Below are 13,919 nucleotides of genomic sequence, written 5' to 3' on the forward strand. Positions count from 1 at the left end.
ACACACACACACACACACACACACACACACACACACACACACACACAGTCTATGACAGATTGGGGCTGGGAGCGGGGCTGGCGGAGTTGTTATCCTGATTGGCTGCCTGGCTTCCTCGTGGTGGAACCTCGATAATGCGGGGCTTGTCAATAATGCGAGCGCGGCGGTCGCCTTTCTCTACGATTCCGATTATCCACGCTCCACCCGCCGCCCCCTGACCTCCAGCTGCTGAGCTCTGGCTCTTCATCTCCGAGCAAAACTTGGCCGCCTGCTCTCTGGGTAGACACACCAGCAGCCCGCCTGCAGGGGAGGAGAGGGGATGGATTTCAGGTCAACACTTGTTTGAATAATATATGGTCTACTTTATATAGAAATACAGACAACAGTTGATCTCAGTTTTCATACCAGAAGTCTCAGCTGAGGTGCCCTGAATTAGGTTGAACAGGTTTCCACAGGCTTTACTGATGGCAGCCATCTTGGCTAAGATTGGTAGGTTGTGGATCACGAAGGCCACCTCGTTCCGTTGCTGTGATGCCAGGTTGTTTGCGTGTCCCAACAACCCAAAACCTGTCACGTCTGTTGCAGCGTGAGCCTGGAACTTGTGCATTAGGCCTGCCGCTGGAGACATGAATTCACTTCAGAAACTTGGATCACAACAAAAAGTCACAGAAAGATTTCAACTGGACGAAACCAAATAGGCCAATGCATGTTCAGTCAACTTATTTGTGTTTATTGATTCTTGGCAAAGTAGCTTAGTGGTGCATGAGCGCCACCAGGTGGACTGATCTTACTAATTAGTGAGGAGTGGAGGTGGGTTATAAAACCCTCCATCATGCTGCCAGCCAGCTGCCCTTACTGACCACGTGTGAGACAGCACAGAGATGAGACTGTTCCTACTAGATGCTGCAATAGCATCAGAAGTTTTTTTTCTCGCTCTGTAAGAGTTTGATTGACAGATGGTTCACTTTCCCCGTTTTTTTTTTTTTTGTTTTTTTTTTGAAAGTTCAGTTTCCAATGACGGTTTCTCAGATGTTTCTTTGGAACAAACCATGTGGCGGGTCAGGATGGATTGTAATCGGGCTTCAGTCTCATTATGGTTTACTTAGGAGCCGCTGCCAAGTGCAACACTTAGTGGTAGAATTTGGTACACCGGTCCAGTGTTCGGCTTAATAACTGCTTTGAAAATGTTTACACAGGTCCAACCCCACTCACAACTAAAGTAAAGACCATGAGGCTGAGAGTAAACTCAGATAAGTGGTGCAGAACCACATAGAACCAGCCATTAAAGCATCCCTCACTTGTAATTGAAAGAGTCGGTACATATCTGTGACCAGTGATAACTGCAGAGCAACAGAGCACAGTGTACCTGTGCGGTTGAGCGTTGCCATGGAGAACATGGCTTCCTGATAGGCCTCTTTGACTTCCTCTTTTGTGACGACTAGCTTGATCTTGTTCCACTTTTCAGTCTGTAAAAACAGAGACAGGAGTGTGAGGAGTGAGAGCACAGAAACTGGTCAATATAATGACAACACGACTAAAGGTAGAAACGATATAACACACGATACTGTTCATGTGAGCGGAGCCATGGCTGACCTGATCGAGCCACTGGTGAGCATTCACAGCCACCTGCGTCCCCAGAGGTTTGGTTAGAACCAGGACGTCCCCTGGAACAGCACCATCCGGCCTGAGAAACAAGATGGAGCATATTACATATCAACTAAAAGCCCTGATTAATAAAGAGGTGGAGTCCTTCAATGGGCCAGTTAATGCCTTCCTTGATCAGTATGCATGTTGTTTCTAAATACACTTGGCTATGCCCTGAGAGTAAAGTGGTACATTTACAACAACAAAAAAGCTAAAATAGTATGTTGGCCTTATTCAGTAATGTCTGCTTCTGATCATTTGTTGATTCTAGGCAAAATTCACGAGAATTTCCTTTTTGCCAAGTATAATTTGATTAGGTCATCCACTGCAGGAATAATACACGGCAAGCAGGGCCGTCTGTGGTGGTTAACGTCCTTCCATAGTTTGACAAGCTATTGCACTTTGCTGAACTTCTGTTGCAGACTGCGTGCACACACTTACCTACGTTGTTTACAAACTGTAAATGGGTCTAAATAAATAAACTTCACTAAATGTCCACTGTGGACAAAGGTCTATAGATCAGAGGGACATGTTGAGTTAGTGTTGAGGCTGTGGCAGCTGTCATCAACACAGAATAATACCAACAAAGCAGGCTTTCATTATTTCTATACAACCCCTTCTGGCTGAAATCAACAAGGTCCACTACATTCAGGTACGGGCTGATGAAATGCATTCTGGGAAACCTAAGACATCTCTAACTGAAGTTCAACTTACATGAGGCAAGGTGTGTGTACACGAAAAAGGGGATTTTAAATGCCTCATCACTAAATAACACGAGATATCAAAGAATGAGAGCCTTTCATTGTTACAAGTTACCAAAGATGCAGAGACACAGCGACTGTTTAACGGACTCACATGATGAACTCATTAGGCTGGCAGACGACGGATGCGACTCCTCCCACGATGATCCAGGGGTTGATCACGGTCTGGCCACCTGTCACAGAAGTCCCCCCCCTCCTCTGCTGCATCACGGAACCCTTGAATCATCTGCGGCATCACCCGCTCACGGTCCTGTGCCATACATGCACACACAGACAGCCGTGAATCATGATAGAACACCCTACTTCACCTCGAAGAAATCCACATATATATATATATATATGTGTAAAATCCACAAGTCAAAATTCACTTCCAAACATATAATGCACTCATTGTAACGCGTCTCCCAACTAGATTAGTAGAGGAGACGCAACATCGATGAATGAAAGCAAAGTGTCCACCCAGGAACACACATAATGCTACCTTGTCGTTCATCTTCTGGCTGACACTCAGTAGCATCAGCATGTTGTCACACTCCGTGATGCCCATGGCGTAGAGATCACTGAGGACATTAGCGCACGCTATCCTGCCCTGAGACAGACAGATAGACAGAGAATGTGACAGAGAGCAGAAAACTAGTCAAAACAGGCAAGGTGTTGATAAGATATGAAGGGGGAGGGACTTGAGATCACAGTGAACATGACCTTTAACCTCAAAACTCTAATCAGTTCATCCTTGAGTCCAGCAGTGCTAAATTAGAAAATATTCCTTCCAGGTGTTGCTGAGATATTGCGCTCACGAGAGCGGGATGTAAAGACAACCCGAGAACATCGTGCCTTCGGCCACAGTTTTCCAACATGCAGCGGCGTGAAAACATTAAAATCCATATTGCTTATGTAAAGCAAGCTCAAAGTGCAGATGACTTACGCACAAATCAGGTTCACATTGTGCAGCCGATTACTGTTGCTATACTGTACATATTGAACAGATATTACATATTGTACATATTGCTTAAGAGTGCAGTTCTTTTAGGGCAAGGGGGAAAAAGGCAATAAAAACCCACGTATGAGAGTGCATCACAAAGGAAAACACACCATCATGTAGGGATCCTCCACCAGAGGGTAGAAGAAGTCTGTGGTCTGGACCAGGGAGAGCCCGCCATGCCGCAGAGGAATCACACAGCAGTCCATCCCTACACCTGAAACAATGTTTTGCAATGAAATACAACAGCCTTGCAATAATTACGAACTCCTTAGTATTATTAGTTGGTGTATTTTATTTTGTTGAGTGTGAGAATACTGCGTTATTAGTTTGTATGTGTACTAGTGGCGGTGTTGTTTACTAAAGGTAGTATTTTTTGAATGACGGTTATATGAAATTGCGTTTCAATGCTGGAGTTTGTGTTTGTGGTCACTCAGTAGTTAGCTACATACAAAGCTGTCCTCATACTATTGCTACGCCTCTAAAAGCAGTAAACTAAACAGCACTTCCACTCAATATTGTGAAACTCTTTTACTAGTGGAAATGTTTGACCAAAAGCGTGAACTTTGCACTGAACGCATCGAAATATTTCTGCTGAATCATACCTATGGTAACTTGACAACTCGCGTAACTTGTGTCCTCTTAGCTAGTTAGCGCGGTTACTAACGTGATCTATTGCATATTTTATGCTCATTAATAACTTAACACTGTAATTAGTTTATATGTTAACACATTTAATAGCTTAGGACTTAAACAAATAGTCTTTATTCACCCATAGCTGCCCATCTGTCATATGAGCTGCCATATGACTTAACACAAGCTAACATTGTTAGCAACAGTTACGCTAGATTACTGACATTAACCACCAGGGTTTCTGACATGGGAGCTAGCTCTGCTAATTCCGACTTTGTTTCTTACCGAGTCGAGGGCCGGACAATTGTTGGCCGAACTCTGATGCTTGGTCTCCGGCCTTCCCTGTCCCGTCGGCCCGGTCCGCCTCCAGTCCCGCCAGGAGTTTGAGCAGAGCCTCCTGCGGGACCTTGCAGCCTCATCCTTTCAAGTCCGAAAACGCTGTGAGACGGAACCCGCGCTCCAGGCCGTGTTCCTCGGGTTTGAAAGGTTTGTATCCGGGGGGAAAACACCCCTCGGCTCCCACAGCCTCTGCCGAGGGAGGCGGGGAAGTTGAGCCTGACATGCCTGGCTAAAGACCACTTCAAACACACAACGCCAGTCGCGTACACCGGCAGATAAAGACGCAAGGATGAATGGCGCGTGTGTCCGGCGAGCGCTGGTTGAAACAAGAGACTAGTGTAAATTCAAACCGGACCAATGCAACTTCCTGTCAGAACCTTCGCTGTGTAAATCGATACAGTGCATATCTATACAAGATTCATGGATTAATTTATTCGTGGATAGACTGCACACTTACACCAAATGCCTTTGAATTTGGAGTTGAATTACTACATTAGGAAAAACGCAAATTAAAGTCATAGCGACAGCACAGTCGTGATGAGATACAGGCGTATACGTCTTACTTTGAAGGCGGAATTTACTATTTCCGGTCTCTTTTTGTGTCTCGCTGTTCAACTTGACGCAGCACAGTACGGTTGTAAACGTCACATCTGACCTGCCCTCGCACACAGCAAGTTATATCACTGCCATTTATATGATGTCTGTTACGAGATATGAACTTTAAAACTATGTAAGACAATTGCCGTTGAGATGAAGTGAACATAAACTAAAAGAACAATTGTGATTTTCACCGAATCGTCGTAAATCACAGGGGGGCCTGAGGGGTCCAACCCCTTGATAGTATTTCAGACCCCGTGAAAGCCTCAATTGCAAAATTTTGGTGGGGGTCTCTAAAATAAGACTATTTTTAACTTGCAGTTGTTCCTAAAATGTATCTTCGCGTACTAACGCCCAGCAGTTTTCATTATTCAAACTGCAAAAAATGTATTCACATGCGTATATGAATTGCGAGTGTGAGGGACGGTTTAATGCAGTTACGTTAATTGACACAGCCAGCCAGACACGCAATAGGTTGCTCAAAGCGAGCCTGTCCTCACGTCTTTTTGTGAACCTAAACGGACCCCGTTTGGACAAATTTGATCCTATGACGCTCGCGAGAACCTGGACTAAAGCAGGACGTTGTCTCTCCTCTTCTTGGATACCAGGGCATGGAAGGATGGACAATGGGTGCACGACAAAACACACTCAAGGATGACTGAAGAACTGATTTCTCATTATTTTATTTCGTAAATCTTCCAACAGTTTTGAAACGAGATTCTTTGCCCCAAATGATCTATAATTACTGACAATATTCACACAAAGTTTAAAAGACCCTCAATGTGCTTACCTTGGGATAGATACATAGCTAGGTGCCACAGGTAGAGAGAAGACAGAATAAGGGGCACACAGAGAGCCATGTTGTGTTAAAGGTCAGGTCTAGCATCAGAGATAAAGCAGTGGTCTACACAGGCACAGAACAGAGAATGGCTACTTTTTTTCAATAAGAGTAAATCCATCTCTAATACATAATACAGGTTTTGAGGCAATGTAGACAGCAACATGTATGACCAGAACATATTTGAATATTCTATATTATTTAAAGCTCACTAGGTTATTCACATTGTCATGTGTTTTCTCCTTTGGAGGGAAAAGTACCCCTCTGAATTGTCACTTGTTTCACCTTATGCCCAATGATTACTAATGTGTATACAACGGATGATGCAGTCAAACACACGTATTGCACAGTATGTAGTTACCTCCTCGGTTGAGGAGGGACGATATATCAGGGATCATAAACATATACTGATGAACAGGTGCATCAGTGTGCCATCTAAGAGGCTAGGCATGGGGGAGGGGGGGTGATTAAGAGAAATAAGAATGACGAGAAAAGGACGGGTTGCAGAAATGGAAAAGCTACAGCAGATTTGGAATCCACGGAGCACCTCTGGGAACATACCATGCTGATTATCTGGCTGTCATTCTTTTATTTCTTTCATCTGATTGATGCTGGTCATTTTTAAAATGGTAAGATCCACAGTATGTATTCAGGTTTGTTTCTTTACATGGCAGAGGGAGTAAGGTGCAACTACCAACATGTTTTTCCAGGATGTGCAGAGAGTAGACACAAGGACCGTCAATATACTGTATGTATATATATACTGTATATATCTGTGTGTGTTGGCGTCATGGCGTGCTGAACTATGCTCATGTTACTGTATACAGTCCATGACATGTATCTGCAGCGTGTCCATATCTGGAGCCTGGTAGTGGCACTTAGGACAACATAAATCTGGCAGCTCCTCAGCTCCGGCTGCCCCTTGATCACCGACTGGTATCAACCCCTGATTTCGGAACGAGGGGGCAGGGGGCACCGTGTTGAAAGCTGCACCGGGGAAAGAAATTATGTTAAAACAACTTCTTACCAGGAATAAACACCTTGATAAACCCATTAAAAAGTTCTATTTCCCTTTTTTTGTTTTCAGTCGACCAGAAATAGCCATTTTCTTGAATAGGCAGGAGTTTCATTGGTAAGCTGCACAACAGCTAGTAGACAATACTCAGTGGTGAGAAGTAACCGTACATGTACTTAAATACTGTGCTTTAGTACAGTGGTTCTAACCTGGGGCCACACAGGCTTCTCTGACATTTCAATGCATGCATGAAAGACTTTACAACCAATACATTCAAAATAACATGCGCATAGATAACAGTAATGTACCTTGTGGAGGGGGAATGTGTGGGGCCCGCGTTGGGAAGTCTTCCACGTGCCTCAGCTTCATTTGCTCCATACGTGCACTGAAACAGAGGTGGACCAATACAACCGTCATGTGTAATCACAATTTAAAGAATGTCCAGAAATATCAATATTTCTTCATACACAGAGCAAAGTTGTAGCTTTAGCTCCGACTTCAGATATGAAGGGTCATTCTGGATGATGTGCCAACAGCCCTGCCTTCAAACACAGCTGCAGTAAAGCTAAAGTCACCTCGAAATGCTGATTAGAAGGCAGGGGAGGAATTCAGCACACAATGACTATGTAACCCTGGATCAGAAATGACAGCAAGAAAAACTGTATGTCTGGTGCATAAACATCCACACGCCCACATTCAGGACACAAATAATTATCATAATGCAAAAGGAGCTGCATTGTGCTCTCCCCCCCTCTCGCAGATAACTTTGTTTTTGTTGTTTTTACCGTGATGTGGCTTCCTGTTTGTGCCTGTCAATCTCAGACAGGGCCTGAGTCAGCTGATCCTGCAGCTCCTCCTTCTTCTGGTTCAGCTTCTCTCTGGCTTCTCGCTCTGCTAGGAAGTCTGCTTTGTAGATCTCAGCCTGCAGGAACACAAAGACAGTGAGAGAGGGAGGGAGACGCCGCTATTTAGTTTCAGTTCAATGTACTTGTGCTATATAAGCATGTTAAAATGTGGGCGCGGCTGATTCAGGCTGATTAGCACCTGACAAGTAACTCATAGGACGGGCTAAATGAACTGCCATGATGCTCAGGATGATTTCCAGTCAAGTGTTTACTTAGCTTAAAGGCTAACGTTGGTATTTTTAAACTGGGCCCTATTTTCACCATGTTTTTGTGTCTAAACAAATCTTTAAAATTACTTTTTTCTCAGACTGAGCCAGAAATCTCCACTTCAGTAGCTTACATTCACAAACTTTACAGTTCCCTTCCTCTCTATATTCTGAAGTTGTTTACAGAGGGGTTTGTTCATATATCATCCATAGCCTGATTTATACACGATTCACACTAAAAACACGGAGAAAAAGGATGAAGAAAGAAAATCCAAAATTCCCTCTGCAAAAACCTATGACTAATATGTCAACAAAATGAAACAAGAATTTTGAACCTGGCTTTATCCAATGTTCACATTTATGTTCTGGACATTTATGCATATGAGCACAGATTTAATAAGACAATGCCTCATTTACATATTCACACCTACATATTCAGAAAACTAATAATACCAAAAAAAGTATGTCTTAGTGTCAGTAGTCACATGTTTAAGTGCTATGGTGAAATCTATTAGTTTAATGTTTGCCCTATTCACACAACATAGTATTATACTGCATTTACTGTTACCACCAAAAAACACTGTGTGACAACCCTCTAGCAGAGAGGTGGTTGTTTACAGCTGAATATAGTCGTATAAACCAACTAAAGACCCAAATGACTATAGATGGAAGAAGTCAGTAGCAGTGCCCTGTGTGACTGCACACAGTTACAAACAGTGATGCGTCCATTGGTATTTACTAAAGTGAACACTGAGGCGATACTTTGCTTGATAAAAATGAACAAACTACACAGTCTCCATGAAGAAAGAGATTTGTGTGCAGTTGTGCTCCACAGCTGTGTGACTGTACCTGTGCAGTGAGGACCGGAACAGTCTCCAGGGAGCCTTTCTGTTGCTCCACCTCCTCCTTCAGTTTATCAATCAGGTCCTGCTTCAGGGCCAGCGCTTGCTCCGCCTCCTCTAGTCGGCTGCACAGATCTCCTCCCTGGAAGACAAACACAGACAGATGTTACCACATGAATCCAGAATCTAAATAGCAAAAGTAATTTGAGTAAATAGATGTTTGGATGTGTTTTTACCTCACTCTTCAGTTTAGAATCATAGTCTCTAAAGAGACATGTGTAGGCATGTTGCAACTGGGTCAGTTTTTTCCTGAGAAAAAAAAAAAAGGATGCAACATTTTTCCATACAGTATTGTTATCAAATATCCGATGTGCTGCTAACAGTATTGAAGAATTTTGAACTAAATCAGGAAGTATTTATTACCACAGTGAAGCATTCAACATCACATTTTTAGAAGGAAAATTGAGCATGACAACTGTGTTGCATTGTTACAGACACCTTGAAGGCCTGAAAATAATAATGATGTGAATGATTTGTGTGTTGGACCCACTTCTCCTCTGTGACGACGTGTCTCTCGGTCTTCAGGGCCTGCTCCAGGCTCTGGGTCTGCAGCAGCAGCTTGTCCATGGCCACATGATGCTGCTTCCTCTGCTGCTCCAGCTCCCGCTCTGCCACCTGCAGGGCCTTCATCTTACTGCACAGCCTAACACAGATAGAGAGGAAAAAACGTCAACACACATGCACACCTACAGGTGAACACAGAGAAGCCTTATGTATTCACTTATGCCGTCATGACAGCTTACTTTTCTTCCAACACTTTGCGTTCATGCTCGCTTTTCTCCAGGCAGCTCCGTCTCTCGTTCAGCTCTCCTAAGAGGGAAGTTGCTTGAGCTTTTAGAGCCTCACAGTCCTTGGCCAGCTGTAAAAATATGGAAAGCTTTAAGTTATCGGGGTAGCAGTTGATATTTTAAGGCTGCTTGCTACAGCTCCATCATCTAGTAGTTGACGATTTAAACATCTTGGATTGAGGAGTAAAAACCAAAGCAGTTTACAGTTCATACCTGGGCACAGTCCTTGTCCTTCTGTTTGAGCAGAGCTTCAGTTCTGTCCCGCTGAGCTGAGCTCTTCTGCAGGTAATCAAGCTTCTCCTCCAAGTCACGATACCTACGGACACAACAGATCATGACTAAACTGGGGTAAATACCAATATATATACACAAATATGTATCACTATGATAAGGTAGGGCAAACACATGATCATTTTTGTATCGGAATTGTAATTTTAACCCTTGTGCCTCACTTTAAATAAATTGCTCTGATGTGACGAAAATGTCTGCTTTAAAAAACAGCCGCAAAATATGTCATGTATTAGCATTAACGCGGATTTGGATGCATTTGTATTTCTGCTGTAGTGTCACATATATTTAAAAAATAAATAAATAAAATAAAAAAAATAAATAAAAAAAATCACTTAATTTTTTTAACCAGCATCAGTCCTGATCATAACTACCAAATATTAATTGATTTTCAGAATTTTCACCATTTAAAAGCCAGTTTCTTGCCACTGTGGTTTTTCATGAAAATGAAAACACAAAACTTGAATTATTTTCTGTATACCATTTCTTTTTTCACAGTCAGGGATATGTCACTGATTAGCAACAAAGACTCAATCAAAGACTGCAGTGCTCCATATTACAGCAGCAAAGCCCCTCGTGGAAACCAGGAAAATAGCATCCGTTTGCCCCAGAGGACAAACATGAGAACATGATTCAGTCCCGTGGAAAATAGTTAAAAATACCATTTTGAAGCCAGGGCTGTAGACTGAAAGCCTGATGTAATATAATGCATGATTTTATTCTGTTATGGTCATGGGACCAACCATTGTGGTTTTAATGGGTTTCCATGGGAACATTTCTGTCCCCAAGAGTCTGAGTCAGTGTATCTTGCTACAGTTTATTATACTTTTTGTAGGAGCTGAGGTTGAACTGAACTTACAGAATCTGAAGAAAAAAACCTCACACCCTTCCCAACATATATGCATACACACAACTAAAATACTTCTATAAGAATCAAGCCAAACATGTCCCTAGTGAGGGTTAATACAATGTAGACCACAAATACAGGCCTCATTATATTTAAAGAAAATAATTGTATAAATACTGCACTCAAATCATCCCACTCAGCAATATTTGTGAAACTATTTTCTCTCCAATTGGGTTTGCCAGTATGATGTTAAAAAAGTAAGTAACAAACACTCTAATGTAAAGACCTGCAAGTTTGAAGGAAATTAAAATGCCTTGATCACTGAATGAGTAATACATTGTAATGGTATATATATATATACACACAGTTGTGTGAAAAAGTGTTTGCCCCCTTCCTGATTTCTTATTTTTTTGCATGTTTGTCACACTTAAATGTTTCAGATCATCAAACAAATTTAAATATTAGACAAAGATAACACAAGTAAACACAAAATGCAGTTTTTAAATGAAGGTTTTTATTATTAAGGGGAAAAAAAAAATCCAAACCTACATGGCCCTGTGTGAAAAAGTGATTGCCCCCTAAACCTAATAACTGGTTGGGCCACCCTTAGCAGCAACAACTGCAATCAAGCGTTTGCGATAACTGGCAATGAGTCTTTTACAGCGCTGTAGAGGAATTTTGGCCCACTCATCTTTGCAGAATTGTTGTAATTCAGCCACATTGGAGGGTTTTCGAGCATGAACCGCCTTTTTAAGGTCATGCCACAGCATCTCAATCGGATTCAGGTCGGGACTTTGACTAGGCCACTCCAAAGTCTTCATTTTGTTTTTCTTAAGCCATTCAGAGGTGGACTTGCTGGTGTGTTTTGGATCATTGTCCTGCTGCAGAACCCAAGTGCGCTTCAGCTTGAGGTCACGAACAGATGGCCGGACATTCTCCTTCAGGATTTTTTGGTAGACAGCAGAATTCATGGTTCCATTTACCACAGCAAGTCTTCCAGGTCCTGAAGCAGCAAAACAGCCCCAGACCATCACACTACCACCACCATATTTTACTGTTGGTATGATGTTCCTTTTCTGAAATGCCGTGCTACTTTTACGCCAGATGTAATGGGACATACACCTTCCAAAAAGTTCAACTTTTGTCTTGTCAGTCCACAGAGTATTTTCCCAAAAGTCTTGGGGATCATCAAGATGTTTTCTGGCAAAACTGAGACGAGCCTTTATGTTCTTTTTGCTCAGCAGTGGTTTTCGTCTTGGAACTGCCATGCAGGCCATTTTTGCCCAGTCTCTTTCTTATGGTGGAGTCATGAACACTGACCTTAATTGAGGCAAGTGAGGCCTGCAGTTCTTTGGATGTTGTTCTGGGGTCTTTTGTGACCTCTTGGATGAGTCGTCGCTGCGCTCTTGGGGTAATTTTGGTCGGCCGGCCACTCCTGGGAAGGTTCACCACTGTTCCATGTTTTCGCCATTTGTGGATAATGGCTCTCACTGTGGTTCGCTGGAGTCCCAAAGCTTTAGAAATGGCTTTGTAACCTTTTCCAGACTGATAGATCTCAATTACTTTGTTTGTCATTTGTTCCTGAATTTCTTTGGATCGCAGCATGATGTCTAGCTTTTGAGGATCTTTTGGTCTACCTCACTTTGTCAGGCAGGTCCTATTTAACTGATTTCTTGATTGACAACAGGTGTGGCAGTAATCAGGCCTGGGTGTGGCTAGAGAAATTGAACTCAGCTTTCCAAAGATGTGATAAACCACAGTTAATTTATGTTTTAACAGGGGGTGGCAATCACTTTTTCACTCAGGGCCATGTAGGTTTGGATTTTTGTTTCCCCCTTAATAATAAAAACCATTTAAAAACTGCATTTTGTGTTTACTTGTGTTATCTTTGTCTAATATTTAAATTTGTTTGATGATCTGAAACATTTAAGTGTGACAAACATGCAAAGAAATAAGAAATCAGGAAGGGGGCAAACACTTTTTCACACAACTGTATAATACAACATGACAGAAACAGAAAATGTAAAGCATGCCTTATTTGGAAGTCAACAACTGACAAAAAAAATAGACATACAGGAAACAAACTGAGCATGACAATAAGAGACAGGCAGGTGGCACAAGTAACAGCCACACAGCAGCGAAGAGACAGAACTGTAGCAACAAGGCATGCACACGGTGAGAAAAAGAAAGCCACACAGAGCTGTGGGCTCACCTGCCCTGTGTGGCCTGAAGCTGCTCTGTGAGTTTAGCCAGGCTAGAGCTGGAGGAGGGAACAGAGAGAGAGGGAGGAGGAGGAAGACGTCGCAAATTTATTAGGAGGAAGAAGTGCAGAAATAAAAAGAGCATGCTAGTGTCCTTCTGCCATTCACTCTTGTCTGCAGGTATACAGTATAGTTATGGTTAATTAAACAGCACTCAGTCCAAAAGCTGTTAATGACCACTAGTTAAACACAAAGTCCATTTAGTGCCATTAGTTTCAAACAATGCACTGAGGTATTTTGTAGCCGGAGGAAACTGCGTCATACCAGTCAGAGGAGTGCTGTGCCTCAGAGCGATGCTGAACAACCTCCTCGGTAGCGCTGCTGGCCTGTAAAAACATTCATACAGTCTATGAGTCTATGAGATCAGCGATAAGGCAGCAGATCGTTGTGTCCATTGCATCTCTATTGTACATGGAGACATCTTGGTTTATCTGATTGTGCCTCATTCCAGTCCTGAACTCTTTTAAGCCTGATTCAACCATATAAAGTACTTTGTTGCTTTGTTTTGAAAAGCGCTGTATAAAAAAACAACAATTATTCGTATCATAATTGAACATACAAAAGGCCTTGTGCATGAACCACTTGTTTTTAAGTCGCACTTGCAAGTGTGATTTCAGAGACCTTGTCATATTCACCAGTTCAGAACTTTCTCTTCGGCTCTGGCCTGTCCTACGAGTATGCCGACAGTGTGCCATCCACCAGAGTGAGAGAGACCTATCGTCGCATATAGCCATTGTTTTAGTTCAATACTCAATCTGAATTAATTCAGACTTTAAATGTGTAACCTAAATCAACTTGTGTGAGTTTGACAGCCCAGACGCTGTTATAGCCATCTATGCTCTCTTCAAACTCATCAGACTCCACTGACAAAAAACATTTGACCTGGCAGGACACAGGAGCTGCTGACTACGCTGCC

At 42.6% G+C, this 13,919-nt stretch overlaps 2 protein-coding genes across 3 annotated transcripts; both read right to left on the bottom strand.

Annotated features, from left to right (window-relative positions):
- Positions 1–6: 6 nt before the first annotated feature.
- Positions 7–4,694, bottom strand: LOC116377252 (selenide, water dikinase 1-like). Its single transcript, XM_031838840.1, is given in 9 exon segments — positions 7–300; positions 406–618; positions 1,367–1,466; positions 1,594–1,684; positions 2,500–2,597; positions 2,599–2,655; positions 2,887–2,994; positions 3,498–3,601; positions 4,303–4,694. Coding segments are annotated over 9 exon segments (1,299 nt in total). The 5' UTR covers positions 4,580–4,694; the 3' UTR covers positions 7–49.
- A 926-nt stretch (positions 4,695–5,620) lies between these two features.
- LOC116377251 (NF-kappa-B essential modulator-like) lies at positions 5,621–13,848 on the bottom strand. Of its 2 annotated transcripts, XM_031838838.1 has the most exons (10): positions 13,268–13,848; positions 12,955–13,002; positions 9,821–9,923; positions 9,563–9,678; positions 9,310–9,462; positions 8,996–9,068; positions 8,767–8,901; positions 7,592–7,728; positions 7,115–7,191; positions 5,621–6,778 (listed from the first exon to the last, which is right to left on the bottom strand). In XM_031838838.1, the coding sequence occupies exons 1-10, from the start codon at positions 13,339–13,341 to the stop codon at positions 6,606–6,608; spliced, it is 1,089 nt and encodes a 362-aa protein (XP_031694698.1). In that variant the 5' UTR covers positions 13,342–13,848; the 3' UTR covers positions 5,621–6,605. The 2 variants fall into 2 exon arrangements, with proteins under 2 accessions (XP_031694698.1, XP_031694699.1); XM_031838839.1 differs by lacking the exon at positions 12,955–13,002.
- Positions 13,849–13,919: the final 71 nt, after the last annotated feature.

Source organism: Anarrhichthys ocellatus, unplaced genomic scaffold (assembly GCF_004355925.1).
Source record: "Anarrhichthys ocellatus isolate YVR2014 unplaced genomic scaffold, GSC_Weel_1.0 scaffold1066, whole genome shotgun sequence".
In the NCBI taxonomy this organism is placed as follows: Eukaryota; Metazoa; Chordata; class Actinopteri; order Perciformes; family Anarhichadidae; genus Anarrhichthys; species Anarrhichthys ocellatus.